The 25,421-nt window shown below is 67.8% G+C and overlaps 3 protein-coding genes across 4 annotated transcripts; 1 reads left to right on the top strand and 2 right to left on the bottom strand.

Annotated features, from left to right (window-relative positions):
• Positions 1 to 3,198: 3,198 nt before the first annotated feature.
• EMILIN1 (elastin microfibril interfacer 1) lies at positions 3,199 to 11,628 on the bottom strand. Its single transcript, XM_054653016.2, has 8 exons — positions 9,592 to 11,628; positions 7,620 to 7,745; positions 6,943 to 7,151; positions 5,236 to 6,858; positions 4,569 to 4,676; positions 4,439 to 4,456; positions 3,971 to 4,105; positions 3,199 to 3,721 (listed from the first exon to the last, which is right to left on the bottom strand). Exons 1-8 carry the CDS (start codon positions 9,741 to 9,743, stop codon positions 3,390 to 3,392), a joined length of 2,703 nt encoding a protein of 900 aa, XP_054508991.1. The 5' UTR covers positions 9,744 to 11,628; the 3' UTR covers positions 3,199 to 3,389.
• A 7-nt stretch (positions 11,629 to 11,635) lies between these two features.
• On the top strand, positions 11,636 to 12,575 carry OST4 (oligosaccharyltransferase complex subunit 4, non-catalytic). The gene is made up of 2 exons (XM_054653005.2): positions 11,636 to 11,787; positions 12,301 to 12,575. Exon 2 carries the CDS (start codon positions 12,302 to 12,304, stop codon positions 12,413 to 12,415), a length of 114 nt encoding a protein of 37 aa, XP_054508980.1. The 5' UTR covers positions 11,636 to 11,787; position 12,301; the 3' UTR covers positions 12,416 to 12,575.
• On the bottom strand, positions 12,530 to 25,277 carry AGBL5 (AGBL carboxypeptidase 5). Of its 2 annotated transcripts, XM_054653003.2 has the most exons (13): positions 24,217 to 25,277; positions 23,629 to 23,800; positions 23,115 to 23,281; positions 22,320 to 22,497; positions 21,890 to 22,068; positions 19,810 to 20,374; positions 18,771 to 18,940; positions 17,384 to 17,519; positions 16,744 to 16,934; positions 15,672 to 15,877; positions 13,326 to 13,426; positions 13,039 to 13,085; positions 12,530 to 12,916 (listed from the first exon to the last, which is right to left on the bottom strand). In XM_054653003.2, exons 1-13 carry the CDS (start codon positions 25,041 to 25,043, stop codon positions 12,628 to 12,630), a joined length of 3,228 nt encoding a protein of 1,075 aa, XP_054508978.2. In that variant the 5' UTR covers positions 25,044 to 25,277; the 3' UTR covers positions 12,530 to 12,627. The 2 variants fall into 2 exon arrangements, 1 of the variants encoding a protein (XP_054508978.2); XR_013181705.1 differs by lacking the exons at positions 12,530 to 12,916; positions 13,039 to 13,085; positions 13,326 to 13,426 and having other exon boundaries at positions 15,739 to 15,877; positions 16,675 to 16,934.
• Positions 25,278 to 25,421: the final 144 nt, after the last annotated feature.

Raw genomic sequence — 25,421 nt, 5'->3', positions numbered from 1 at the left:
CATATTTATTACCATATCCTAAAACCCCAAACTCCAAGTTTTCCACCCTGTGACATCACACACTTCTACCCCACTCCACACCCACAATCCCAGTGCTCTCAATCAATTCTGGAAGCTTCTCCACGGCCTCAGGTCAAATGCAGTGCTCTCCTGCGGCTCAGATTCTGTCTGTACAGAAAATCTGGAATTCCCAGCATCCAGGGTTCCAATACCCAACTAATTATCGGGGTAATTAGGAGCCCTCTCACTTCCCAGCAGATCCAGCTGATCTCCCCCTGCTCAGTGGCTCATTGCCCACCTCCCTTTCTGGAGAGCGTTCATGGATAGTGAGGGTTAATGGACGATGGATAAAGGACAATCTAATATAGGATTAACCACAATAAACAATAAAGGATTAACCATAATTAACAGTAAATCTTCCTCAGCTGCCCCCGCCCCATCCTGCTGTGCCCAAAGGAGCCTGAGCATCCCCAGCCCTGCTCTGCCCACCCGGAGCCTGCAGGGGGATTAACCCTGCAATGGCCGTGACAGGGACCCAGGTGAGAGCCACAGGGCACTGGAAGGGCACAGAGTCCAGAGCCCCAGGAGGGGCTGAGGGAGCTGGGCAGGGAATGGAGCCCCAGGAGGGGCTGAGGGAGCTGGGCAGGGAATGGAGCCCCAGGAGGGGCTGAGGGAGCTGGGCAGGGAATGGAGCCCCAGGAGGGGCTGAGGGAGCTGGGCAGGGAATGGAGCCCCAGGAGGGGCTGAGGGAGCTGGGCAGGGAATGGAGCCCCAGCAGGGGCTGAGGGAGCTGGGCAGGGGCTCAGCCTGGAGCAAAGGAGGCTCAGGGGGCCCTTGTGGCTCTGCACAAGTCCCTGCCAGGAGGGCACAGCCAGGGGGGGTCGGGCTCTGCTCCCAGGGAACAGGGACAGGACAAGGGGAAATGGCCTCAGGCTGGGCCAGGGCAGGCTCAGGGTGGACATTGGGAACAATTCCCACCTGGACAGGGCTGTCCTGCCCTGGCACAGCTGCCCAGGGAGGTTTGGGGTGCCCATTCCTGGAGGGTTTCAAAGCCCTGTGGCTGTGGCACCTGGGGACAGGGGACAGGGGTGGCCTGGGCAGTGCTGGGGGTGGTCAGGAATATTTGATGGAATCGTGGCTTTTCCGTGGTTCCAGGAGCTGTAGGAAGACTCACACCCATTTTCCTTATAAACTCTTTCTGCCCGTGGTTAGGAGGACAATGATCCTCCTCAGGCTGGTGAATCTCACAAAGGAACCCGCAGGAATCCCTGATCCCCACGGGCACAGAGGGGCCAGGGCCGTCGTGGCCCGGGGATGATCCGGGGTGGTGGCACAGGGAACCTTCCAAGAGGACACAGTGGAGGGACAGTGCAGAAAGGCTGAGCCCTTCCTGGCCTTCAGTTCCCTCCTCTCCAGGAATTCCTGGCACGGCTCTGGATCTCCCCCTTCTGCTGACAGCAGGAATCCCATCCCACAGAAACAATTCCCCAGAGATTCTGCTCACGCTGGGATTTGCTGCCCCAGAGCAGGGCAGGAGGAGAGCCTGGCTGTGAGCAGGGATCCCACTGATCCTGAATAGAAGCTGATAAAAGTGGGTGCAGAGGAGGCCACGGAGCTGCTCCAGGGCTGGAGCTCCTCTGCCATGGAGCCAGGCTGGCAGAGCTGGGAATGTCCAGCCTGGAGAAGGATCCAGGGAGATCCTGGAGCCACTGGCAGGGCCTGAAGGGGCTCCAGGAGAGCTGCAGAGGGACTGGGGACAAGGCCTGCAGGGACAGGAGCCAGGGAATGGCTCCCAGTGCCAGAGGGCAGGGCTGGATGGGATCTTGGGAATGGGGAATTGTGCCCTGGCAGGGTGGGCAGGCCCTGGCACAGGGTGCCCAGCCTGGATCCCTGGCAGTGCCCAAGGCCAGGCTGGACACTGGCACACCCTGGCACACTGGGAGGTGTCCCTGCCATGGCAGGGCTGGCACTGGGTGGTCCTGAAGGTCTCTTTTCACTGAAACCACCCTGGGATTTGATGATTTTTCTCACACATTTTTACACATCACCAGCAGTGGAGCTGCGTTAACAGAACCAGCACTGACCCTGTCCCACACCAACCCCCAATGAGCTGTTAAAGAGCCCAGACACACAGACACACAGACAGACAGACAGACAAAGCCACTGGTGCTCACCTGAAGATGCCAAGAGCACCTGGGGACAAAAGGCTCAGTCCCAACCTCACCATGAATGAGCTCCCACAGCAGTGGGGGCACAGACTGGGGCTGGACCCCCCCCCCCCCCCCTCTGCCTGGCCCCAAATCTGATCTTTCTGCACCAAAACCACCTAAATCTCCAAGGAGGTGCCAGTGCCCCAGACCCAGCCTGGAGCCTGTTCCTCCATGGACACCCCAGGACCTCCCGCCCCTTCCAGGGCACAGGGCTGGGCACAGGGGGCACAGGGCTGGGCACAGCCCCCCTGACCCCCGGCAGGCCCTGCCAGCCCAGCAAACAGCCCTGAAGGGGAGCAATGGGGTTACCTCAGCTGGCCCAGGAGCAGGGGGTGAAAGCCCCCCTGAGGGGGATTCAGTGGCACTGCAGGACCCCCCCGGGCAGGTACCTGCCTGTCACCCCCAGCACAGCCCTCACCTGAGGGCACGGGGGCCTGGAGCTGCCCCGGCACCCCAGGACACGGCACCTGGGAGTCCCAGCAGCTCCCATCCCAGTGAACCACACCCAAACCAGCTGGGAACCCCCTCCAGCCCTGCCCTAAACCCCCATCCTGCTGTGCACAGGGGGGACAATGCTGGGCCATGATGGAGCTGGGTGACACGGTGACACCTGGCAGCTCAGTGACACCGGGCAGTTTGGTGACACCTCACAGCTCAGTGACACGGTGACACCGGGCAGTTCGGTTACACGGTGACACCTGGCAGCTCAGTGACACAGTGACACCAGACAGTTTGGTGACACGGTGACACCGGGCAGTTTGGTGACACAGTGACACCAGACAGTTTGGTGACACGGTGACACCGGGCAGGTTGGTGACACAGTGACACCAGATGGTTTGGTGACACGGTGACACCGGGCACTTTGGTGACACGGTGACACCTGGCAGCTCAGTGACACCGGGCACTTTGGTGACACGGTGACACCTGGCAGGCAGCAGCCCCTCCCCAGCCCCTCCCCGCGGGCGAGGGACGAACCCGGAGCCGCGGGTACAAAACCCGGTGCCGCATCTTTATTGTGGGGGCGGTGGGGCCGCGGGGGGCGTGGGGGGCGGTGCGGGGCCGGAGCGTGCGGCGCTGGGACAGCGAGGGCGGGGGGTGCTGATAAATAACGGGGTGGGGGTCCCGGCGGGCGGGGGGGACCCCCCGGCCCGGCTGTGCCCCTAAGGGGCCCCGGCGGCCCTAGGGCTCCTCGGAGTCGTAGAGCAGCGCGGCGCTGAAGGCGGTGAGCGGCTCGTCGGGGGCGTGCGCCAGGCGCCCCGACACCAGGTCCACGCAGAGCGTCTCGCCGGCCGCCAGCGGCAGCAGGAGGCTGAAAACGCCCAGGGCACCGGGGCTGGGGCCCCGCGCCGCCACCGGCCCCTTCTCCAGCGCCTCGGGCTGGAACCCAGCCGAGTCGAGGCGGGCGATGCCGTGGCCGGAGCGGGACAGGACGGCCTCCAGCGCCTCGCCCCGGTGCCCCGTGAGCACCGCGCTCACCAGGTACCGCCCGGACACCGGCACCGTGAACGTGCCTGCCGCAGGAACAGGGGGGTCAGGGACCTGCCGGGACCGCGGGTGCCCCCAGAGCCGCATCCCACCGTCCCGAGGTCAGCGGGGGATCCCGGGACGGGCACGGCACCGTCCGAGAGCCCCGGGCTGCCGCCACTCGCGGCATCGCGCACCCGTGACTCTGCAGCCTCCGCCTCCCCACAGCCCCTGCTGCAGCATCCCTCACCCCACGAGCACCCCACAGCCCCCAGAGCACCCCCGCGGGCCCTCACCCGTCTCGGGGTCGTAGGCGCCGCCGTCGTTGAGCAGCACCTGGTCGAAGGGGACGGTGCCCGGCTCCGTGCGCTGCGTGCTCAGCGCAGCCGAGAAGGCGACGCGGGGCACCGAGCCCGGCTCCCCGACCGCGCCTGGGCACGGGGCAGCGTCAGGCACCGCCGCGCCCCCTCCCTCACCCCCTCTGCCGCCCAGCAGCCCCCGTCCCCCACACCCCACCACCCCTCCACACCCACACCCGCCCCTGCAGTGCCCGTGCCCCCCTAGACCCCATCCCCAGCGCCCCCTGCTCCCCAGCCACGCTGTGCCTCCCCATGCCAGCCCAGACTGCTCCTTGCTCCCCCTGTAAGCCCCCGGCCCGCAGCCCCCCCTGCTCCCCTGTCAAACCCCCCAGCCCGCAGCCCCCCAGCTCCCCGCGTGCCCCCAGCCCCCCGTGGCCCTCCTGACACCCCAAGCCCCAGCCCTACCTCTCTCTCCGGGCAGCCCTGTAGGAAAGATGAGGAGGGGCTGCTGCAGGGCCAGCTTGGGGCAGGACCCCCGGGGACGGGGTCCGGCCACACCAGCGTGGTCAGGGGCACGGGGGGGGCTGAGCCTTACCGGGGGGGCCCATGGGACCCTGTTCTCCGTCCTTGCCAGGGGGCCCAGAGGGGCCAGGAGGGCCCATCTCACCCATGGGGCCAGCAGGGCCAGGAGGGCCAGGGGGGCCTGGAGAGAGGAGGGCGTTAGAGCCACCTTGGCCCCACGGCCAGTGCCCCACGTGTGATGTCCCCTTGTCCCCACACACTGCAGCCCCACAGCCAGGATCCTCCTGTGGGCCTGTGCCCCACAGCACAGCATCCCCAGCCAAGCCCCTGCGTCCCCACACCCACTGCAGCACTCCTGGTGTCCCCACATTCTCATGTGCCCTCGTGTCCCCACATCCCCGAGTCCCCACATTCCCATATCCCTACATCCCTGTGTCCCCATATCCCCATATCCCCTCATGTCCCCACATCCCCCTGTCCCCACATCCCCATATCCCCTCATGTCCCCACATCCCCCTGTCCCCACATCCCCATATCCCCTCATGTCCCCACATCCCCATATCCCCACATCCCTGTGTCCCCTCGTGCCCCCACATCCCCGTGTCCCCACACCTCCACCTCCGTTCCCGCAGCCCCAGGTGCCCCCCATGTCCCCCCATCCCCTGCATGCCCTGTCCCCCCGCAGTGCCCCAGGTCCCCTCGTGTCCCCGCAGCCCCCGGTGTCGCCCGTGTCCCCGCACCGTGTCGCTCCAGCCGTGCCAGGCGCTGCAGCTCCCCGCGCAGGTGCCCCAGGCTGGCGTTGAGGGCGCCGAGCCGGGCTGGCAGCTCCAGCGCCTTGTCCAGCAGGGCGGCCTGGCCGCGGGCCGTGGCGTTCAGCTCCCGCACGGCGCCCCAGAGCCCCGCCACGTGCCGGCCCAGCCCCTCGCGGACGCCCCGCAGCCCCCCGGCCACCGCCTCCAGCTGCTCGCAGACCCCCTCCAGCTTGGCCACGCGTGGCTCCAGCCCCGCGGGGCAGCCCCCGGCCCGCGCCAGCTCCCGCGCCAGCGCCTCCAGCCGCTCCTCGCTCTCCGCCTGTCGCGCCGCCGACGCCGCCGCCGCCTGGTCCAGCTCGGCCACCACGCGGTCGGTGGCGGCGCTCAGCTGGCGCTGCCGCGCGTCCTGCTCGTCCAGCGCGTCCTGCAGCCCCTCCACGGTGGCGTTGAGCCCGCTCAGGGCCGCCAGCGCCGCCGCCAGCTCCCCGCGCAGCACCCCCAGCTCCGACGGGGACGGGCCCCCGAAGACGCCGAAGCCCTCGAGCGGCGCCTCCGGCTCCTCCTCGGGCTCCGCGGGGCCGGGCGGGAGCCGCTCCGGCTCCCGGGGGAGCGGCGAGGCGCAGGGCCGGGCGCAGGGGTCACCGCTCAGCTCCTCCAGAGCCGCCTCCAGCCGCCCTGTCCGGTTGCGGAGCTGCTCCAGCTCCTCGGCCAGCGCCTCCCCCCGCAGCCCGCCCAGGGTCCCGGCCAGCCCGTCCTCCCAGAGCGCCTCGGTGTCCTCGGGCTGCCCGAGGCGGGGGCCGAGCGCCCCGTCCTGCCCCGGGCACGGGTGGCCGCAGCGGGCCAGCAGCCCCTCGAGCTGCTCCAGGCGGGCTCCGCGCTGCGCCCCGCTGGCCGCCAGCCCCTCCACGGCCCGGCTGAGGTTGGCCAGGCGCCCCGGCAGCCCGCCCGGCCGCCCCTCGGGCTCGGAGGGCCACGGGCCGGCGCGAGAGGCGTTCAGCCGCCCCTCCAGCTCGGCCAGCCGCCGCGCCAGCACCGGTCCCTGCCCCGGCCCCGCCGCCGGCACCGGCAGCCCCTGCAGCCGCCGCTCCAGCTCGGCCAGGCGGCGGAGCACGTCCGGGGGCGGGGGAGCGGCGGGGGCGGGGGCCAGGCGGCCGCTCAGGCTGCTGATGTGCTTCTGCACCGACTCCACCGCATCCCTGTTGCGCTGGTCCACCGACTCCACCAGCTTCTCCAGCGCCCGCATCCGCTCCCGGTGCTCGGCCGCCTGCCGCCGCAGCCCCTCGGTGCCGGTGGTGCAGGCGGCGCACAGCTCCTGCAGCCGCTGCTCCAGCTCGTACAGCGCCGCCGTCCCCGCGCCCCCCGGAGCCCCCGCGCCGTCCCGGCCGCCCTCGGTGCGCTGCAGGCGGCTCTCAAGCTCCTCCAGGCGCCGCTGAAGGTGGCTCAGCGCCTCCCGCACCTCTGACCTCTCCGCGTCCGCCGGCTGCTGGCCCCCGGGCTGCCCCTCCACGGCCGCCCGCGGCGGCTCCTGCCCGGCCCGCAGCTCCTCCAGCTGCTCGCTCAGCCGCCGCACCTGCTCCTCCAGCCGCCGCACCTTCTCGGTGTCGCCGCCGCCTGCCGTGCACCGCCGGGGTCAGGGGCAGGGACAGGGGCAGGCCACACGCGTGTCCCCGCATCCCCCGCATGCCCCAGCTCTACCTTCACCCCCCAGGCCGCTGAGGGGGTTGCCGAAGCCGGAGAGCGTGGGGCGGCCGGGCCGGGGCGGGGGGCGGCCGGTGGGCTGGGGGGACGCTGGAGCGGGGCCCTCGCTGCAGTCCGGCCCCGAGTAGCCCTGGCAGCAGCGCCAGGCCAGCTCCGACACCGTGCGCTGGGACACTTTGTAGCGGGGCCGGAGGAAGCTGCGGTACCTGCAGGGGGACGGGACGGGGCTGGGGGACGCCAGGAGGGGCGCGGGGCTGCCCCAGAGAGCCAGAGCCAGCACAGGCCGTGGCCTGACCCAGCAGAGCCGGCCCTTTGCTCAGCGGCCGGGGGGCTGGCCCTGCCCAGCCCTGTCACCGGCCCCACCACCCCAGTGCCACCCCAGCGCTGGCCCCGAGAGCCGCGGGGTGCCCCAGGGCTCTGCCGCACGTCACAGGGGGACAGTGGCCGGTCACCCTCCGCTCCAGAGAGCCGCGGGGTGCCCCAGGGCTCTGCTGCACGTCACAGGGGGACAGTGGCCGGTCACAGCTTGAGGTCGCTGACTCTTGCGCAAAAGTAAACATGACCCCAGGGTGGGTAAACACCAGCGGCGGCGGCGCGGCCGCGGCCCGCCCTGGTTCTGTGCTGACCCCCCAGAACGCCCCGAGCCCCTCCAGAGCCCTCCCGGCCCCACTCACGCCAGGACTCGGGGGCACTGGAGCTGCCCCCAGGGGCAGGGCTGATAGTCCGGCTTGATGAAGCTCTCGACGCCATCCTCCACCACGCAGCTCACGCTGCGTGTCACCACGTAGGCACACCAGTTCCTGCCGGAGGGAGCGGGTCAGGGCACACAGCCGGGGGGCGCTGGCACACGGTGTCACCCCGGCACACACCGGGCATCGTCCTGGTACGGACCGAGCACGGCAGGCGCCGGGCATCATCTGGGCACCATCTGGGCACACACCACACGCTGTCCTGGCATCCCAGCACCGAGCAGCCACTGGAGCTGCCCTGCCATGGACCCAGCATCATCCCAGCACACAGCGGGCATTGTTCCAGCACACACCGTGCAGAGCATCCTGGTGCACACCAGGCATCGCAGGCATCACCCCGGCAGAGACAGCAACGCGCCCTGCCCCAGGCCTTCCCTGGCACACTGCAGCTCCCCAGGCACAGCCCGCATCCCCCAGCACACCGCGGCCCCTCTGGCCACACCCCGGATCCCCCGGCGCGCTCCTGTGCTTGCCCAACCAGCCCCACCGGTAGCACGGTCACGGCCCGATGCGGGTTAATGGGCCGGATCTTGCCCCAGCACAGCCTCTGAGCCGTGCCTGGCGACCCCTGCAGACCCGGCTGCAGCCCCCAGCCCCGGCTGCCCTCGGGAGCCCCGCAGGGATGGGCTCTGCCGGGAGCAGGGTGCCCACACCCCATCGCACCGTGCCGTGCATCCTGCCCGGCCCAGGGAGGGCACCCTGCGTGCTGCCCCGTGTGTGCCCCCGTGTCCCTGCCCCTCCGTGCTGCCCCGTGTGTGACCCCGTGTCCCTGCCCCTCCGTGCCCTGCAGCAGCCACGCAGCGGTGCCAGCGCAGCGTCCCAGGCTGCGGGACCCGAGCCCCCCCGCGTGGGACTGCAGCCTGGCCCCGCTGCCGGGACCCCGTCCTTGCAGCCTTATATGGTCGGGACCCGAAGCCCGGGCCCCGCTCGGGCCCCCCAGCCCCACCGGGCAGCCCCCCGGGGAGCGGCCCCCGGCCCTGGGTCCCCGCCGCGGGGCCCCGGTGCGGCGGCCGGTTCCCGTCAGCGCGGCTGGTTCCCCTCAGGCCCCGGCTGGATTCCAGCTCCTCCCCGGGGGCCGCCGGGAATTCCTGCGCCGACCGACGGCCCCCCTCTTCTCCCCCGCCATCCCAGCCCCGCACCCGCGAGGCCCCGGGACCCCCGGGCTGCCCTGGGGTCCCACCGCCCCGCACCGGGGCTGTGCCCATCCCAGGCGAGGGACGGGACCAGAGCTCCCCTAAAAGGGCAGGATCTGGGGGCACCCCCCGCGCTCCCCGAGCCGCGGGGACGGAGCGCTGCTCACCCCGACCCCTGCAGAGCCCCCCTGAGCCCCCAAAGCCGCACGAAAAGGCTCCACCGTGCCCGTGCCCCACGGCCGGACCGGAGGCGCCCCTCCCCGGGGACCCCGCGCTGGGGCCAGGTCCCGCCATCCCCCCCCGGGGCCACCGCGGGGCCGGGGCAGTCCCAGCCCTGCAGCCACGCCGCTGCGGCGCTGATGTGTCCGCGGTGAACACGCTGTGACCCCAACCCAGCGTGGGGCCGCCCCCAGCCCCGCGCCCCCGCAACGCCCGGACCCCCGGCCCCACGCTGCCCGCGGTCCGAGACGGGACGGGGATGCCAGAGGGTCCCGGTGCCCCTCTCCGGCAGCGCTGACCCACGCGTGATGCCGAGCAAGGACCGGCCCGCGATCCCGACCCTCCACGTGCGCCCACTGCCCGCCCGTACCGGGCCCGGGGTGACGCCCCCGCTTCGGGGACCCCCGCCCGCCCCGCCGCCCCCCGGGCTGGACGTGGCACGTGCCGGTGCCTGCCCGGCGCCGGGGCTCCCGTGGCAGCGGGGTGGGGGCCGCGTTCCGCGTCCCCGCCGCCGCCCGGTGCGTCCCGGTGCTCGTGGCTCCTACCTGTGCCGGCTGGCGGCCCGGGCACCGCTGTGGGCCGCGGCCGGGCCGGGGGCGAGCGGGGCGGCCCCGCCGGTGTAGAGGCTGTACCGGGAGGGGAAGTTGGCGGCCAGGGCCTGCGCGGCCAGAAGGCACGGCCAGAGCCAGGGTGCCATGCTGGGCTGGGGCGGCTCCGCTCGGCTCGGTCAGCCCGGTCCGGCGCGCCTCAGGACCGCATGTGGCGTCCCGTCGCGGCTCCGCGGCTCTGGGCGGCTCGGCACGGCTCGGCTCGGCTCTGCCCTCCCCCCGGCCGCCCCTCGGCCAGCCCCTCGCCACCAGAGCCGCCCCGCCGCCGCTGCCCGCCGCCGGGGTCCCCGGGGCCCCCCGCTTCCTGCCCGCCGCGGCCCCCGCCCCAGCCGCGCCGGGCACCGCGGCCCCCGCCGGCCCCGCCGCCGCCACATCTGCTCCTCGTTAGGCCGGGCCGAGGCCGGGGCAGCCAGGGAGGCCGGGCGAGGGGCCAGGGCGCGGGCGGCCAGCGAGGCGGCCGCGGCTACCGCTGCGGCACCGGCCCGCCGCGGCCATCGGTGCCCCACGGCCGCCGCTGGCACCGGCTCCGGCACCGGCTTCGCACCGTGCCCCGCGTCTCGGTGACCGCCGGTGGCCTCGGTGCTCAGCCCGCGCTGGGCACAGCGGCCACAGGTCCCTGCACCGGCACCGCATCCTGCAGTGCCACGTCCCCGCGTGCCCGTGAGCCCGTGCCGGGTGACACGTCCCGGTGCCAGCACCGAGCCCGGTGCTGCCCCGCGCCCCCGGCCCCACCCCGACACCGTGCTGGGGACACTGGGGACACCGGGGACACTGGGAACATTGGGAACATTGGGACGGCAGCGGTCACACCGCGGCCACCTCGGGCCGCCGTGGCCCCGAGCCCACGGTGATGCCATGGCTTCCCCGGCCCTCGCGGTGACGTCACGGCCGCACGGTGACATCACGCCTTGGCCGCGGCCCCGCGGTGACGTCAGGCGCGGGAACCCCCCGCCCGCGGGGAGCGAGGGTTAAGCACAAACAGCTGGCGGCAGCTGGAGGGGGAGGGACCGCGGGAAGGGATGCGGGGGAGGGACACACCGGGAGGGGACGCGGGGCTGAGGGGGCCGGGCTGGGCCTGGCCGGGGGCCAGCCGTGCTTGTGCCCGAGGGGGATGGTGGCATCGCCTCCGTGCTCCCGGGGCCGTGGGGGGCTGTGGGGGGCCATGGGGGGTTATGGGGATCTGTGGGGGGCTGCGGGGGCCGTCTCTTGGCCGTGTCCCAGGGGACTCCAGCCCGCGCTGGGGCTCCGCGGCCGAGCGTGGGGGGCACAGGGATGGGCCCGGGGTGCGGGCAGGACCCCGGGGGGACTCGGTGCTGGGGCCCCTCGAGTAGGGACCATCAACACGTGCCAGACCCTGCAGGCCACCGCAGTGTGACCCACACATCGCAGCACACCCCAGCTCCGTGTGGCCCGGTGCGCCTCCAGTACGGCCCAGCATCGCCCAGTACAGCCTGGTACAGCCTGGTACAGCCTGGTACGGCCCAGTACAGCCCGGTACAGCCTAGTACGGCCCAGTACGGCCCAGCAGCTCCCAGTACTGCCCAGTACAGCCCAGTACGGCCCAGTACAGTCCAGCGGCTCCCAGTACGGCCCAGCACAGCCCAGTAGCTCCCAGTACAGCCCAGCACAGCCCAGTACGGCCCAGTACAGTACAGCCCAGTAGCTCCCAGTATAGCCCGGAACAGCTCGGCACAGCCCGGCAGCTCCCAGTACAGCTCAGCACAGCTCAGTACAGCCCAGTACGCCCCAGTACGTCTGTGCAAAGCCCAGTGCAGCCCATCCCCGCGAGGCCCCGCGGCCCCGCCCGCTGTCAGCAGCCGCAGCGAGCTGTCATTAGGCTCATTAGTGCTAATTAGCCGCGGCCGCCCCGGGGCCGCCCGGCCCCGCCCCGCCCTCGCGCCGCGCCTTGTATGGAGACGGAGCCGCCGGCGGCCGCCAGGGGGCGGGGCGCGGCAGTGACGTCACCACGGCGGGGAGGGGCTAGGCGCCGTGACGTCACCGCAGCCGCGAGCCCGCCGCTTAGTCGGGGCCCGGTTGCCGTGACGTCACCGCCGGGGCCGGGCGTCTCCCGCCGTGCCCCGCGGCCGGAAGTGGCGCGCGCAGGGAGACGTGTCCGAGCGGCGGGGCCGGAGCGTGAGCGCGGGACACCGGGGGGACCGGGCAGGGGAGGGAACCGGGGGGAGAGCGGGAACGGGACAGAGAGCGGGGCCCCATTGGGCCCGGGCTGGAACGGGAACCGGGGGGGGACCGGGCAGGGGAGGGAACCGGGGGGAGAGCGGGAACGGGACAGAGAGCGGGGCACCGTTGGGCCCGGGCTGGAACGGGAACCGGGGGGAGAGCGGATGCACCGGGCAAGAACGGGAACCGGGGGACCGGGAAGGAGCGGGAGTCGGGACACCGGGGGGAGAGCGGGAACGGGGGGACCGGGCAGGGGAGGGAACCGAAGGGAGAGCGGGGCACCGGGGGGCCCTGGGAGGAACGGGAACCGGGGGGAGAGCAGGGCACCGGGGGGACCGGGTAGGAGCGGGAGCCGGGGCACCGGGAGGTCTGGGCAGGGGCTGGAGCCGGTGCGGGCCGCTTCAGCGGGTGCCGCCGGTGGCGGGTCCCCTCGCGGGATGCCAGCGTGTCCGTTCCCCCGGCCCGCAGGATGATCACGGACGTGCAGCTCGCCATCTTCGCCAACATGCTGGGCGTCTCGCTCTTCCTGCTGGTCGTGCTGTACCACTACGTGGCCGTCAACAACCCCAAGAAGCAGGAGTGAGGAGCCCGGGGAGCCCGCCCGCCATGGCCCCGCGGCGCCGCCGCTCCCGCCCGTCCCGCCCGGCCCTCCCTGCCTCCCTCCCGCGGGGCCGCCCCGAGAGGCGCGAGCCCGAGCTTCTTCCAAACCGGCTTTAACGGAAACACGATGATACACGACAAAACCGTGTGACGTTATAACCAACACCCCGCGGGAGGAGCGGGGCCGGGCGGGGCTCAGCGCAGCAGCAGCGGCGCCGTGGGCAGCAGCCGGGCCAGCGGGGATCGGTGCTGCGGGGCCCCGGGGGGGGACAGCCCCGGCGCGGGCAGCGACAGAGGCGCCGCCGCGGCCTTGCCCAGGCGCTGCAGGCACGGGGCGGAGCAAGGCCGGAGCAGCTCTGCCGGCGCCGCCGCTGCCCGGGACGGCGGGGCCGGGGCTCGGGGCGCGGGCATCTGCCCCAGCACGGGAAGGGTCCCTCGGTGCTCAGCACCCTCGCGGGGGGTGCGGGGGCCTCCGGGCAGAGCCCTGTGGGACAGAGAGCGGTGTCAGTGGGACACGGTGCTCCCGGCAGCCGGGGCTGTCTGCTCACCCAGCTCTCCCTGCCTCCGGGGGCTCCGCGATGAGCCCGCAACTGGCAGAGCACCTACCCAGGCCTTCCTGGGGCTCTCCGGGCATTCAGCTTCATTGGCAGCACCTGTGGAGAGGGGGAGACGAGGATCAGTGCCAGGTGTTTGTCCCCCTTTGTCTTGGGGAAAGTGTGTGGGACAGAAATATCTGGTAGAGCCCCGCAGCTGGGGAGGCTCCAGCCCCTGAGGGGCTCCCAGTCTGTGCAGCAGCCCCCCAAGGGGCCCACCCAGCAGAGCCATGGGGCAGCCCCTTCCCTGGGCCCTGCTGCACACAGGTCCCTGTCCCTCCCTGCTGGTGCCCCTGGTACCTGCAGAAGTGCCATGTCCTGGAGCTCCTGCCCGCCTCGCTGGGCCTCCCGTGGTTCGTGGCTGGTGCTCAGTGCTGCCCGGGTGCCCTTGGGCACGGTCCCTGTGTGACAGAGGAGACAGAGCTCAGCCCTGCTGGCCAGGGCTCGGGGCCACGCTGGAGTCACCAGCTGGGCTGGGCCATCGTGGGGCACAGTGGCACAGCCTGGTGGCACGGTGCCCTGCAGTGTCCCTGCCTGCCAGCTTTGCCAGGGCCAGGTCCCAGCACCGAGGGGTGGCCCTGGCAGTGGCCGGTGCCAGCGGAGGATGGGATGGGCACAGAGCTCAGTCCCAGCCTGTGCAGAGGGCTCTGCCCCAGCTCCTGCCTTGGTGTCCCACAGCACTGGTGTGACCATGCTGGCCAGGCTTAGCCAGGAGAGAGGAGCTGGGGGCACAGCTGTGCCCTCTGAACCGGGCTATGTCCTGGGCCATGGCACATCTGCTCAGCCAGGGGAGCTGAGGGGAAAAAGGAAAAAGGAAGGTGTTTGGGGGCCTGGCTGCAGTGGGCAGCACTGAAGGAACACACCTGAGTTGCCTCAGTTTCTGCTCACCTGGTTAAAGTCTTTATCCCAACCCAGTTTTCTCCCCATCCCACTGAAGACATGAGGTGGGGGGCACACTGCCCACTGGGGGGAAGCCAGGGCCAGACCCCGTGGGAAATAGGAGCAGGAGCCTCTGCTGGGCAAGATGGGCCACAGCCCCTGCTGGCTTCACCTGGACTAAAACAGCACAACTGGTGCCAGCCTCGGCCAGCAAGGCCAGCAGCAGCTGAGGGTGTCACTGGGGGTCTGGCAAACCCCCTCACCCCAGCAGGAACACAGGTCTGGGCTCCCAGGGTGTGGCCAGGCTGCAGTGGGACACGGGGAAGAAGGGGGAGGGTGGGACAAGACCGGGGCAGCAGGGTCTCCACCCTACCCCAGCTCCAAGCACACTCAGCTCCTTCCCTGCTGCCTGGGAGGGCAGAGGCTGGGGTGGCACAGCCAGCCTGAGGGCACCAGCACGGCCCTTGGAAGGCAAAGCCAGGGCTCAGAGCACCCCTGGGCCCTGATCCCTGTGCAGACACAGCGGTGCTGACAGTGCTGGGCCCCTTGTAGGTGGGGAGAAGGTGGTGGGAGAGCTGGGGGAGGCAGCCAAGCTGATGCCAGGGCAGGGGGAGCTCTGGAGTGGCCAGGCTGGAAGCAGGATGAGCTGTGCCAGGGCAGGGGAGGAAGAGCCGGGTCCTGGTGCCAGTGCCAGGCAGCATGAGGGTGCAGTGTCCCTGGGGCACTCACTCTGCTGGAGAAGGCCGTGCCAGTGGGGAGCACAGGAGGCAGCAGACCCCAGCCAGTCGGTCCTGGGGACACCAGGGACCGGGCTCTGCCCCTCAGCTCACACAGTCTATTGCTGCTCATGCCCCCAACTGTCCCCAGTCCCTTCAGGCAGGGATGGGGCCAGGGCTCACTCCAGGCAGGCCTGGCCAAAGGAACAGACGGAACAACGTGCCCATGAGAACATCAGCCTTTTATTTCCTCCCCACCATGTTCTCATGGCAGACAAGACACAGTCATGACAGAGGGCTGGGCAGCAAACCCCAAGCACAACACGACCGACGGACACCAGAGTAACACAGCTCAACACAAGCACAGCTTCAGGCACACAGGGAGGCACCTGCCCCAGCTCACAGCCCCAGCCCTTGGAGCACGGTGCCCCAGGGCTGAGCCTCACAGTGGATGTGGGCACAGGGCTGCAGGGCTGCCACTGCCTGCCCCCCACAGCCCTGAGCCCCTGCCCCACGGTGGCCATGCAAGCACAGGGGGCACAGCCAGTGTCCTGCCTGACTCTGGCACCCCACTGCAGCACATCAGCCCCCAGCAGAGGGGACTCTGCATGTTGGGAACCCCCTGGTGCCCCCTGCCCGCTCACAAGTCACAACCTACTGTTGCCCAGCCAGTGCCTAAAGAGGAGAAAGGCACTTTGGTGTGTCCTTGCTGGCCTCAGGAATGCTTGGGAGCAGTGGGAAGTTGAGCAGAGGTTTTCTGTGCTGGCTTCTCCAGAAGCCCTTTGGTCCCGGCCCGGGAGGGGGGTTAGGGTTAGGCTGCTCCCTGCAGCCCCAGTGCCCGGGGATCCCCACATGCCAGTGGCGCAGGAGCTCAGCTGGGCTGTGCCGTGCCAGCCCTGACCCCTCCTGTGGGCCAGGCCCCTCACACTCACAGCTGCACACAAAGCCACTGTCACTGTGTCAGGTGCTGAGCTCCCTCACGGCCGTGCTCCTGCCCAGCAGCTGGACAGGCGCCGCAGCAGGCGCGCGAGGGCTCCCCAGCCTGGCTTACCTCTGCCCAGGGCCGGGCTGCCGCCGCCAGCCCCAGGGCTCTGGGAGGCCACGGGCACAGCTGGGGGCCTGGGGCTGCCCAGGGTGAAGCTGGGGGAGGCTCGGATCCGGGGGGAGTCCTGCTGGCTGCCCCCGCTCCCGGCGGCGCCGCTGCTGAAGCTCCTGGCGCGGGGCAGCGCGTTGTCAGAGGCCGAGGTGGGCAGCCCCCTGCGGGCGCGAGAGAGGGGGGTCAGCCCAGCACAGTGAGGGGGCTCCCCTCTGCACCTCCACCCACCAGCACAGCCCAGCACCGAGTGCAGAGCCCTGGACTCCTCCTCAGGAGCCGGTGAACAGCTGGGGACAGACAAGGATGTCACCAGGACTGTCCCCGAGAGCCCCAGGGCCCTGCACTGTACTCACCCTGTGAGTCTCAGAGTCCCCATCCCCAGTCCCAAACCAAGGAATTGCTGAGTTTGGAAAAGGCCTTAGACACCATGGTGTCCAACCCCTCCCCAGCACAGCCCAGGCCACCACTGACCCCATACCCCAAGGGCCACATCCACAGGGCTTTAAATCCCTCTGGAAATGTTGATTCCTGAGCAGCCCTGAGCAGCCTGTGCTGGACAGCCCTTTCCATGTGGGAATTGTTCCCAATACCCAGCCTGAACTTCCCCTGGCCCAGCCTGAGGCCACTTCCCCTTGTCCTGTCCCTGTTCCCTGGGAGCAGAGCCCGACCCCCACCTGGCTCCTCCCTGTTGTCAGGGAGCTGTGGAGAGGAGGAAGATCCCCCTGAGCTTCCTCTTCTTCAGGCTGAGCCCCTTTCCATCTCCCTCAGCCTGTCCCATCCCAGCCCAGTGCTGGATGTGAGGCAGGAGACACCTCCCAGATTACTGGGGCAGGCAAATCCCAACCAGTTCACTTGGTGCCCATCTCTGCTGTCCCTGGGAGCAGAGGGACTGACAACTGCCGTTCCCAGGGCTGGGAGGAGCTAGGGCCAGGGCAGGTGACCCTGGCAGGTGACTCACTTGGGGACATTTATCATCTCTAAGTGCCGTTATCCTGCAGCTCCCACGCTCGCCCCAGCCAGCCCTTACGTGGAGCTCCTGGGGGGGGTCCTGGCACCTCCTCTCCTCCGCGGGCCCCCGGCGGTGCCGCGCAGCCCCCGCACGTGCTTCAGCATCCAGGCACGCAGGTTGCCCAGGCAGGTGTGCTCCGAGAGCACGATCCGCGGCCAGGGGTTGCACTCGGCCATGTCCAGGGCTGCCACCGCCACCGCCCGGCCCACCTGCCCGGGACACGGCACACGTGAGGGGGCACTGGGGTCAGGGGCAACGGGACAGCGTGGGGCACGGGGCACCAGGGGACAGCAGGAACAGCAGAGTGTGTGGTACAAGCAGAGGGCCCAGTGAGAAGGGGAGCACAGGAAGAGGGGAAGCATGGCGGAAGAAAGGGGGACACAGGGAAGGAAGGATACAGTGGGGGGCACTGGGGAGGGGAGCAGTAGTGAGGGGCTCACAGGGAGAAGAAGAACCAGGAGAAAAGGGGCATGAGAGGAGATGAGGGCATCAGGAAGGGGATGCCAGGGAGGGAGAATGCCAGGGAGTGGGGGCACTGGGGAGAGGGGCAGCTCCCTAGAGCTTGGGACAGCAAAGCAAGGGGAGGGAAGAAGCCGCAGCCCCAATCCAGCCCACCCTCGGGATGTCACTCCCCCTGCAGGCTGGCCTGGCCCCGTACCTGCTCGAAGAGCTCCACGGTGTAGCGGGAGGGGAAGGCGGGCGGCGGCGGGGGGCTGGCACGGCCGTTGTCATGGCAGGCCCCTGGGATGCTGTTCACCGAGCGCCCCGTGTTGTAGTTGCACTCCAGGGTGTAGCTGTGGGGCACGAGGGAGCCCCTGTTACCCCACAAACCCGCAGCAGGGCTGGGCCTATCCCGCATTATTCCCCTGGCAGAGCCACTTCAGCAGATTCGGGGTACTGGAAAGGGGGTCCCACTGCACCAGGGAGGGGGTCCTGCTCCAAAGGACACAGAAGTGCAGGGAAAGGGGCAGGGTTTTGAGGAGAGCCCCCTCTGACAGCAGGAACGGCCCACGCCCTGTGTGGGGATGCGGATGTACCAGAGATCAGCAGGATGGGAATTCGGGGTGGATGTCTGAGAGTGGCACCCAAAGTGCCAAGTCCCTGTGAGGAGACCTCTTGGTCACCTCTGGAAGGTGATGGGGAATGGCGGGGGGGGTACCTGATAGGTAGAGAAAGGGAATTATCTACTGTCACCACCAACAATTCAGGGAGTGGGCAGCTACAGTCTTCCCCTGACCCTCAAGGTGCCTTGGAGTACTTTCTTCTGGAGGATGAGAAGTGTGGGCTAGGAGCTGCCAGCTGGGATGGCTCCCATCTGTCCCACTGGTCCCATGTGTCCCACTGCAGAGCCAGCACAGCAGAAAACCTGAGCAGCTCTGTCCCAGTCTGCCTGGGGCCCACACATGCACTGGGAGCACTCCCAGCACTTTTTGGGATGTTGCTGTTGGATCAACAGCTTGGGCTGCTCCAGGTCAGCCACAGAGCAAAGCTCCCCAGTGACCCAAGCCCAAAGCCCACGTGTGTGTGTGCTCCTGTGGGGCTGGACTGGTGCTGAGGAAACTGAGAGAACCTCCAGTCTGTGGGTCTGGCTGCCTCACCCCGTGGGATGTTCCCAGGAATATCCCATCCCATGTGGGAGAGGGATGGATCACAGGCATCCCCAACCCCCGGGATCACTGATGGGCTGAGGCTGGAATCTCATACACAGCCATGGGGACGCTGTGCCCACTGCAGCTCTACTTAATTACAGCTCAATATAGCCAGGAACACGCAGGAAAGAAGAGAATTCCCCTCAGAAAGCTGTGCAAGAGCAGGGAGAAGCAGCCAGAGCAGCTGCAGAGGGGTGGGGAGGAACAGGAAGGAAAGGAGCCCGGCTGAGCCTGCATCTCAGGAACACAGCAGCAGCACCCGGCACAACCAGGCCCAGCCTCTGCTGACCCGCCCTGGGGCCACTCTGGTGTCTGTCCCACAGAACCGGCTCCCCTTTGCCCACATCCCCCCCAGCAGAGGCTCTCTGTGCCCCCAGGTGGCCCGAGCTGCCCTACCTGTGGATGATGCCCAGGGCCTTGTAGACGGCCACGCGCCCGCTGCCCTCCTTGGACTGCCCGTCGCGCTTGTCCCGCGCGTACATGTTCTTCTCCGAGAAGTTGCAGCCCGTGAAGTCAAAGTGAGGGGAGTTCAGGGAGATGAGCTTGGGGAACAGCATGTTCTCCACCTGCAGAGGGCAGGGAGCAGCAGGGGTGAGGGGGGCCCTTGGCTGCTCATCCTGATCCAGTGCCAAGCACAGGGTGGCACCAGGGCCCACTCTGCCCAGCTCCAGGGTCTCACAAGCTCCAGCTGTGCCCAGGGTATAAAGGAATATGACCCCTGTTGATGGAGTGACAAAACTGTCCTTTTTCCCCTTAAAAAGGAAAAAAGCCCAGAAGTTTCTCTCCTCAATTAGGTGAAAAGACACCTCATAAGACCTGGGGACTTCACCTCAAACTTAAGGACAGCCAATTGGACAGGAACCAAAAAGTCCCACCTGAGCAATTTACTAGAAAAAGAAGAGAACAAAGAAATTGATGGCTTTTGTGAGGTGTTTTACCAGGGGCAAGGACCTCTTGCACCTGGCTCAGTTTTTCTCTGTAAAGAGTTTTGTTATTTTGCCTTTTATTAAAACCTTTTTATTTCCATCACTACTACAGAAGCCATCCTGCTGATTTTATGCCTTCTAAGGTAGCTGAGCTATCTTGGGTGTGAAATAAATCTCCAAGAGCTTATGAGGCCTGGCTGGAGGAGACCCACATTTCAAGGGCATGCTGCCCATCCCCCGATGGGCTCTCCTGACAGCCACACGGGAGCCCACCCTGCTGACCCTCACCAGCTCCCAGCGGGAATCTGAGACCTCCTGCTGCCCTGGTCACCACACTGGGGGAGGAGAGAGAGGAGGAAGAAAGGAAGGAAGGAAAGGAGGAGGAAAAGGAAGGAACTGCGAAGGGGTTCCAGGCCTCTCCCCCAGCAGCAGGAGCACTGGGGCCCCTGGGCAGAGCAGCAGGAGGGTCCCGGCAGCCGCAGCACGGCGGATTGGGGCGGTGCCCTCACCTGGTCGTTCTCGTCGCTGAAGCTGTTGCCGTACATGAAGCAGCCGCGCTTGGAGGCGTGGCCGTGCAGGTCCACGTAGTAGGCGAGGCCACTGTCCCGGGGCGCGATGGGCTCTGCGGGCGCAGCTTCGGGCACCGGGGCTGGGGCGGGCGTCCAGGGCTCCTCCTGACAGTGCTCGCTGCTGTGGCTCGATGGCAGGATCCAGGCAGCTCGCTCTGAGCTCTCTGACAGCTGGGCATCCTGGGCCGGCGTCCTGGGGCTGCTGTCAGCCGGGCAGGAGCGGGTGCCGGCACGCCAGGAGCCGGGGGAGTTGCGGAGGTTGTTGGTTTTGTCCAGCTCCGATAACGCGGCCTCCACGGCTGGCATGGGACAGTTGGGAGACTTTAGGCTCAGCGAGCTGGTGCTGAGAGGGGAGACAAACGTCCTCCAGTCCGGGGAGCCGGGCAGGACGCGGCTGTGCACGTGGTGGTAGAGCAGGACAGCCTTGGCCCCGTAGACGGCGGGGTGCAGCTCGGCGTCGGGGTGCAGGTACTGCCGGTTCAGGTTCACCCCGCGCGAGTCGGTCCTGCAGGGAGAGCAGAAACACCTGAGCACCTGCCAGGGCAGCCTGGGGCAGCAGGCTGAATTGCTGCTAGCACAGGCCAGGCTAAGGAAGCAAAAAGGGCCTTTGCATAATATCCACAGATGTTTTATTCAGCCACTTGGTGAGGTGATCAGGTCCCAGCACCCACATACACGGAATCTCAGTTTCCCTCTGCAGGGGCCTGGGGGCTGGCCCTGATCTCAGGGCAGTACAAAGATAAGGGCCAGTCAGGGAATAGGGAAGGACTGGCTCAGGGACCTAGGAACAGACAGAGGAACAGGGGAAGGAGCCAATGGGGTCTAACAGCTTTTTGAGGGAAGCTTCTTGTGTCTCCCTAGACCAGGGAATGCCTCCCCACCCCAGGGTCTCCCCACCCCGGCAGAGCTGAGCTCACCTTGGAGCGCTGACACAGCAGTGACACTGCACGGTGTGGCAGAATCCTGCCCCCAGAGACAGCAACCAGGAAGGGGCTGGAGCACCAGGAGGGGCTGAGGGAGCTGGGAAAGGGGCTCAGCCTGGAGAAAAGGGGGCTCTGGGGGGACCTTGTGACTCCCTGCAACTCCCTAACAGGAGAATGGAGCTATGTGGGGGGGTCAGGTTCTGCTCCCAGAGAACAGGGACAGGACCAGAGGGAACAGCCTCAAGCTGAACCAGGGAAAGTTTAGGCTGGATATTGAGAACGCTTTCTTCATGGTAAGGGCTGTCCTGCCCTAGCACTGGCTGCCCTGAGCAAGGGTGGATTCCTCATCCCTGGAGGAGTTTAAAAGCCCTGTGGCTGTGGCACTTGGGGACAGGGGTCAGTGGTGGCCTGGGCAGTGCTGGGGGTGGTTGGACTCCATGGTCTCACAGGGCTTTTCCAACCCAAGTGAATCCAGGATTCCATGATTTTATAAATGTTACAAAAACCATTGAATCAGCTTTCTGAGATCCCCTCTTCAGCAAACTCACAGCCTTTTCCACATCCACACCCATCAGTGAAGGACACTCACATTTTGCTCACATCTACCAACCAATATTCAAATAAACCATTCCTGCTTTTTTTCCTTGAGGGAACAGTTGGACTCAGTGGTCAGGGAGGGTTTTGCTCACATCTACCAACCAATACTCAAATAAACTATTCCTGCTTCTTTTCCTTAGGGGAACAGTTGGACTCAGTGGTCAGGGAGGGTTTTACTCACATCTACCAACCAGTGCTCAAATAAACCATTCCTGCTCTTTTTCCTGGGGGGAATGGTTGGACTCAGTGGTCTGGGAGGGTTTTGCTCACATCTACCAACCAATATTCAAATAAACCATTCCTGCTCCTTTTCCTTAGGGGAACAGTTGGACTCAGTCATCTGGGAGGGTTTTACTCACATCTACCAACCAATACTCAAATAAACCATTCCTACTCCTTTTTCCTGGGGGAAGAGTTGGCCTCAGTGGCCTGGGAGGACTTTTCCAGCCACATGAATCCCCAAGCAGGCTGGCAGGCAGGGCAGGGGGCCCTGCACTCACCGGTAGTGGCCCCGCAGCACCCCGTCGGGGTTCAGCATGGGGATCAGCTTGAACACGAACATCCGCCGCAGCATCTGGGCGCGGGGGTCCTCCTCCCGCAGGATGAAGTCCAGGAAGCCGTTGAAGACGAAGCTGGAGGGGGTTTCTCCTGGGTGGACTCTGCTGCTGAGGAAAAACACCTGGGGACAAACGGACGGGCTGAGGGGGGTGTCCTGCCTGCCCCAGGATACTGTGATAGTGAAGGGTCTCACAGACTTTGCTCCACAAACTCTGCCCAAACGCTCCAGCCCTTGGGGCCACAATGCCATTCTGGTCACAGCCATGGATGCTGCAGAAAGGTGCCACCATGGGGGCTGCTGGCCCCCAGCCCAGCCTAGCCCAGCCCAGCCCAGCCCAGCCCAGCCCAACCCAGCCCAGCGGGGTCTCTCACCCTCTTTCCAGTGAAGCAGTGAGGCCGGGGTGTGCTGGTGTCTGGGAAAAGCTTGTCCAGCCGGGGCTCCCGCTTCTCCTGCATGCCATGGCACGAGGTGATGGTCAGCAGGTCCACACGCAGCTTGTCCAGAGAGTGGCACAGCAGCTCCCGGTGGTAATAGACCGAGTCCAGGGGGCTAGGGGGGAGAGGGGATCTCAGCCAGCCCCAGAAGCTCCCAGCTGGGTGGGGAATGCTGCCCACACTCACAACCCCGGGAGCTGAGCAGCCCCAGCCCCACAGGGACCACCCCACATCTGAGCTGTTTGCTGCCAGACACCCTCAGAGCCTGCTGGGAGCACGAGCAGCCATTCCTTCAGGGTAAGGAGGGGGGCCCAGGGCTGGGTTTGCCCTGCCCAAACCCCAGCTGTGGGAGCAGTGGGGGATCAGCTCAGGCACAGACAGACTGGCACAGAAGGTCAGGTGATCCCACTGGGGAGATAATGCCTGCCAGCAGGAGGGACAGGGCACTGAGGGATTCATCCCACCAGGGAGGTGACCCATTCTGGCAGGAGGGACTGGGCTCCAGAACAACAGGGCTCCTCGGGAATCCCGTGGGTAGCTCAGGGCAAGCTGCTTGTGCAGAGCTGGGGCACAGAGGATCACAGGCCAGGCAGCTATAGGGAGGGCACAGAGACCCTCCTGCTGCAGACAGAGCTCCCCCAGGGGAAAAACCCCAAGCAGGCACAGGCCAGGAAAGGTGTGAGGGCCAGGAAGGTGGGACAAAGGCCAGGAAGGTGAAAGTGGGGGGCACACCTGCTGGGGGACATGTGCCTGCAGTCCTGGTAGCGGCCGTCCAGCTGTGCCAGCATGTCCTGGCACTCCGTGTAGGAGAAGGGGTAGCAGAAGGCAAAGTAGGTGGTGGCCCCACGGTGCTCCAGGAAGCGGTGCACGAAGGACAGCACAAACTGCGTCTCCACCACCTGCCAGGGACACCAGGGAGAGAGCTGGGCACGGCCTGGGGGCAGAGCCAGCCCAGCACAGCCCCTGCTGCTCTCCCCAGACAGGGCCCGGGGGCAGAGCCAGCCCAGCACAGCCCCTGCTGCTCTCCTCTGGCCCGCAGCAGGCACTGCGTGTGCCCTCTGGCCCTTGGCTATCCCCCTGGCACAGCAGCTGTTGCTGCTCCCGTGCCTCCCTGGAGATGCCAGGAACAAAGCAGCTGCTCCCCCAGCCCGGCTGGTCCTGGGGCTCACCGCAGCGCAGGAAGCGAAGCGTGGCCGTGCCCCCGAGCTGCCCTGGCCCCGAGCACAGGGTCCCTCCCGGCTCTCACCTGGAAGCTGGGGCGCTGCCGGATGCGCTCCCAGCGCGGCCGCACGGGCAGCGTGCGCACGAAGGGGGTCATGCCCTGCGCGTACAGCCGGCTCTGCTTGTTCATGTTCAGGATGTGCAGCTTGATCAGCTTCCCCGGGGCCCCCCCGCGCACGCTGAAGTAGAACCAGGACCTGGGGAAGGCAGCAGCGGCCTCAGCTCCAGCCCGGGGATCCCCGAGCTCTCCGCTCGGGGATCTGCACCACCCGGCCCCGCCGGGAGCAGTCGGAGCCCCGGCGGGGCGGAACCGGACCGCCCGAGCCCCCTCCCATGGCACCCCCCGGCCCCACCGCTCCCTCCTCCAGAGGCACCCACCCCGACTCGGTACCGCCGGAGCCTGTTAGACCCCCCCGGCCCGGGCACCGACCCCCCGAGCCCCCTCCTAGGGAACCTTGCCGGCTCCCCGACCCCGCCGCCGCCCGTTCCACCGACAGCCCCAACCGCACCCGGCCGCTCCCGGGCCCCCGCCAGAACCTTTCCCAGGGGAATGAATCCCCACGGAGCCCGGCCGGTCCCAATGGGCCCTTCCCGGTTCCCCGGCCAGCGGTACCTGTTGCCGTTCTCATACTCAGTGTGGGCGCAGTCGGGCCGCGTCCACACATTGAACTCGTAGTCGGCGGCGGGGAGAGCGCTGGCGCGGGCGGCGGGGCCGCCCCCCGGCTCTGTAGGCCGCACCTGTTCGACGTGTGCCAGGTTGCCCGAGTCGAAGCGGGAGCTGAAGAGCAGACCCCCGCAGCGGATCTCCATGGCCCGGCAGGGCCGGGACCGGCATCGCCCCGGGACGGCCGCGGCACGGCCGGTACGGGCCGCCCGGCAACAGCAACGCGCGCGGCCATTGGCTGCCGCCTCCCAGCAACCTGCCCGCCCATTGGCTGGCGCCTCGGCAACGGCCGCAGCGGCACTGAGGCCGCAGCCCCTCTCGACCACGCCCCTCCCTAGCAGAGACAGGCCGCGCCCCTTTTGCCGCTGGTCACGCCCTTTTGTGGCCATGACCACGCCCCCTATGGCAATGGCCACGCCCCGCGCCGGGCTCCGCGCCGGCCGCGTCCCCCGAGGTGAGACCGGACAGAGTGGACAGTGGGTGTGAATGGACACTGGGTGTGACCAGACAGTGGGTGTGAATGGACAGTGGGTGTGAGTGGACAGTGGGTGTGAATGGACACTGGGGTGTGAGTGGACAATGGGTGTGACTGGACAGTGAGTGTGAATGGACAGTGGGTGTGAGTGGACAATGGGTGTGACCGGACAGTGGGTGTGTGCGTAGACAGTGGGTGTGAATGGACACGAGGATGTGAATGGACAGTGGGTGTAAATGGACACAGGGATGTGACCAGACAGGGCTGTGCACAGACACACACACGGAGCACAGGTGTGCATGGAGGCACGGACACCTGAATGTGCCCACACGTGGGTGAGCACAGAGTGTTGCCTCTGCACACACACCTGTAAGAACACAGGTGCTCCCAACCCCCGTGCACACCCACAGAGGTGATACACCCCCACGGGTGACACACAAACATGAACAGAGGCAGGGGTCGAACCTGACACCTCCCCACTCCACACAAACACCCCAACCCTGGGACCCACCCGTGGGGTGGCACCAGCAGCTCCTTGGACCCCTTTAAACCACCCCAGCCATGGCACTGCCCCCCCGGGGTGGGTGGGATTGGGGGTGCAGGGGGGGTTTGGACAGCCCGTCCCCCCCACCACACACAGCCATCTTCAATTAGGAAGAAATATAAAGCATACGGAGCA

This window comes from Agelaius phoeniceus, chromosome 3 (genome assembly GCF_051311805.1).
Source record: "Agelaius phoeniceus isolate bAgePho1 chromosome 3, bAgePho1.hap1, whole genome shotgun sequence".
In the NCBI taxonomy this organism is placed as follows: Eukaryota; Metazoa; Chordata; class Aves; order Passeriformes; family Icteridae; genus Agelaius; species Agelaius phoeniceus.
Note: the sequence above shows the minus strand (reverse complement) of the source record. Positions and strands in the feature narration are given on the sequence as shown.

Excerpts from the sequence above, each read along its gene's own strand:
- EMILIN1 (XM_054653016.2), bottom strand. The coding sequence starts at position 9,743 with ATGGCACCCTGGCTCTGGCCGTGCCTTCTGGCCGCGCAGGCCCTGGCC. Across the intron at positions 7,746-9,591 it reads CGGGCCGCCAGCCGGCACAG|GAACTGGTGTGCCTACGTGG; the intron begins GTAGGAGCCACG and ends TCCCTCCGGCAG. Across the intron at positions 7,152-7,619 it reads CAGTGCCCCCGAGTCCTGGC|GTACCGCAGCTTCCTCCGGC; the intron begins GTGAGTGGGGCC and ends GTCCCCCTGCAG.
- OST4 (XM_054653005.2), top strand. The coding sequence starts at position 12,302 with ATGATCACGGACGTGCAGCTCGCCATCTTCGCCAACATGCTGGGCGTC.
- AGBL5 (XM_054653003.2), bottom strand. The coding sequence starts at position 25,043 with ATGCACACCTGTGCTCCGTGTGTGTGTCTGTGCACAGCCCTGTCTGGT. Across the intron at positions 18,941-19,809 it reads TCAGCGACGAGAACGACCAG|GTGGAGAACATGCTGTTCCC; the intron begins GTGAGGGCACCG and ends TGCCCTCTGCAG. Across the intron at positions 17,520-18,770 it reads GCCCTGGGCATCATCCACAG|CTACACCCTGGAGTGCAACT; the intron begins GTAGGGCAGCTC and ends CGTGCCCCACAG.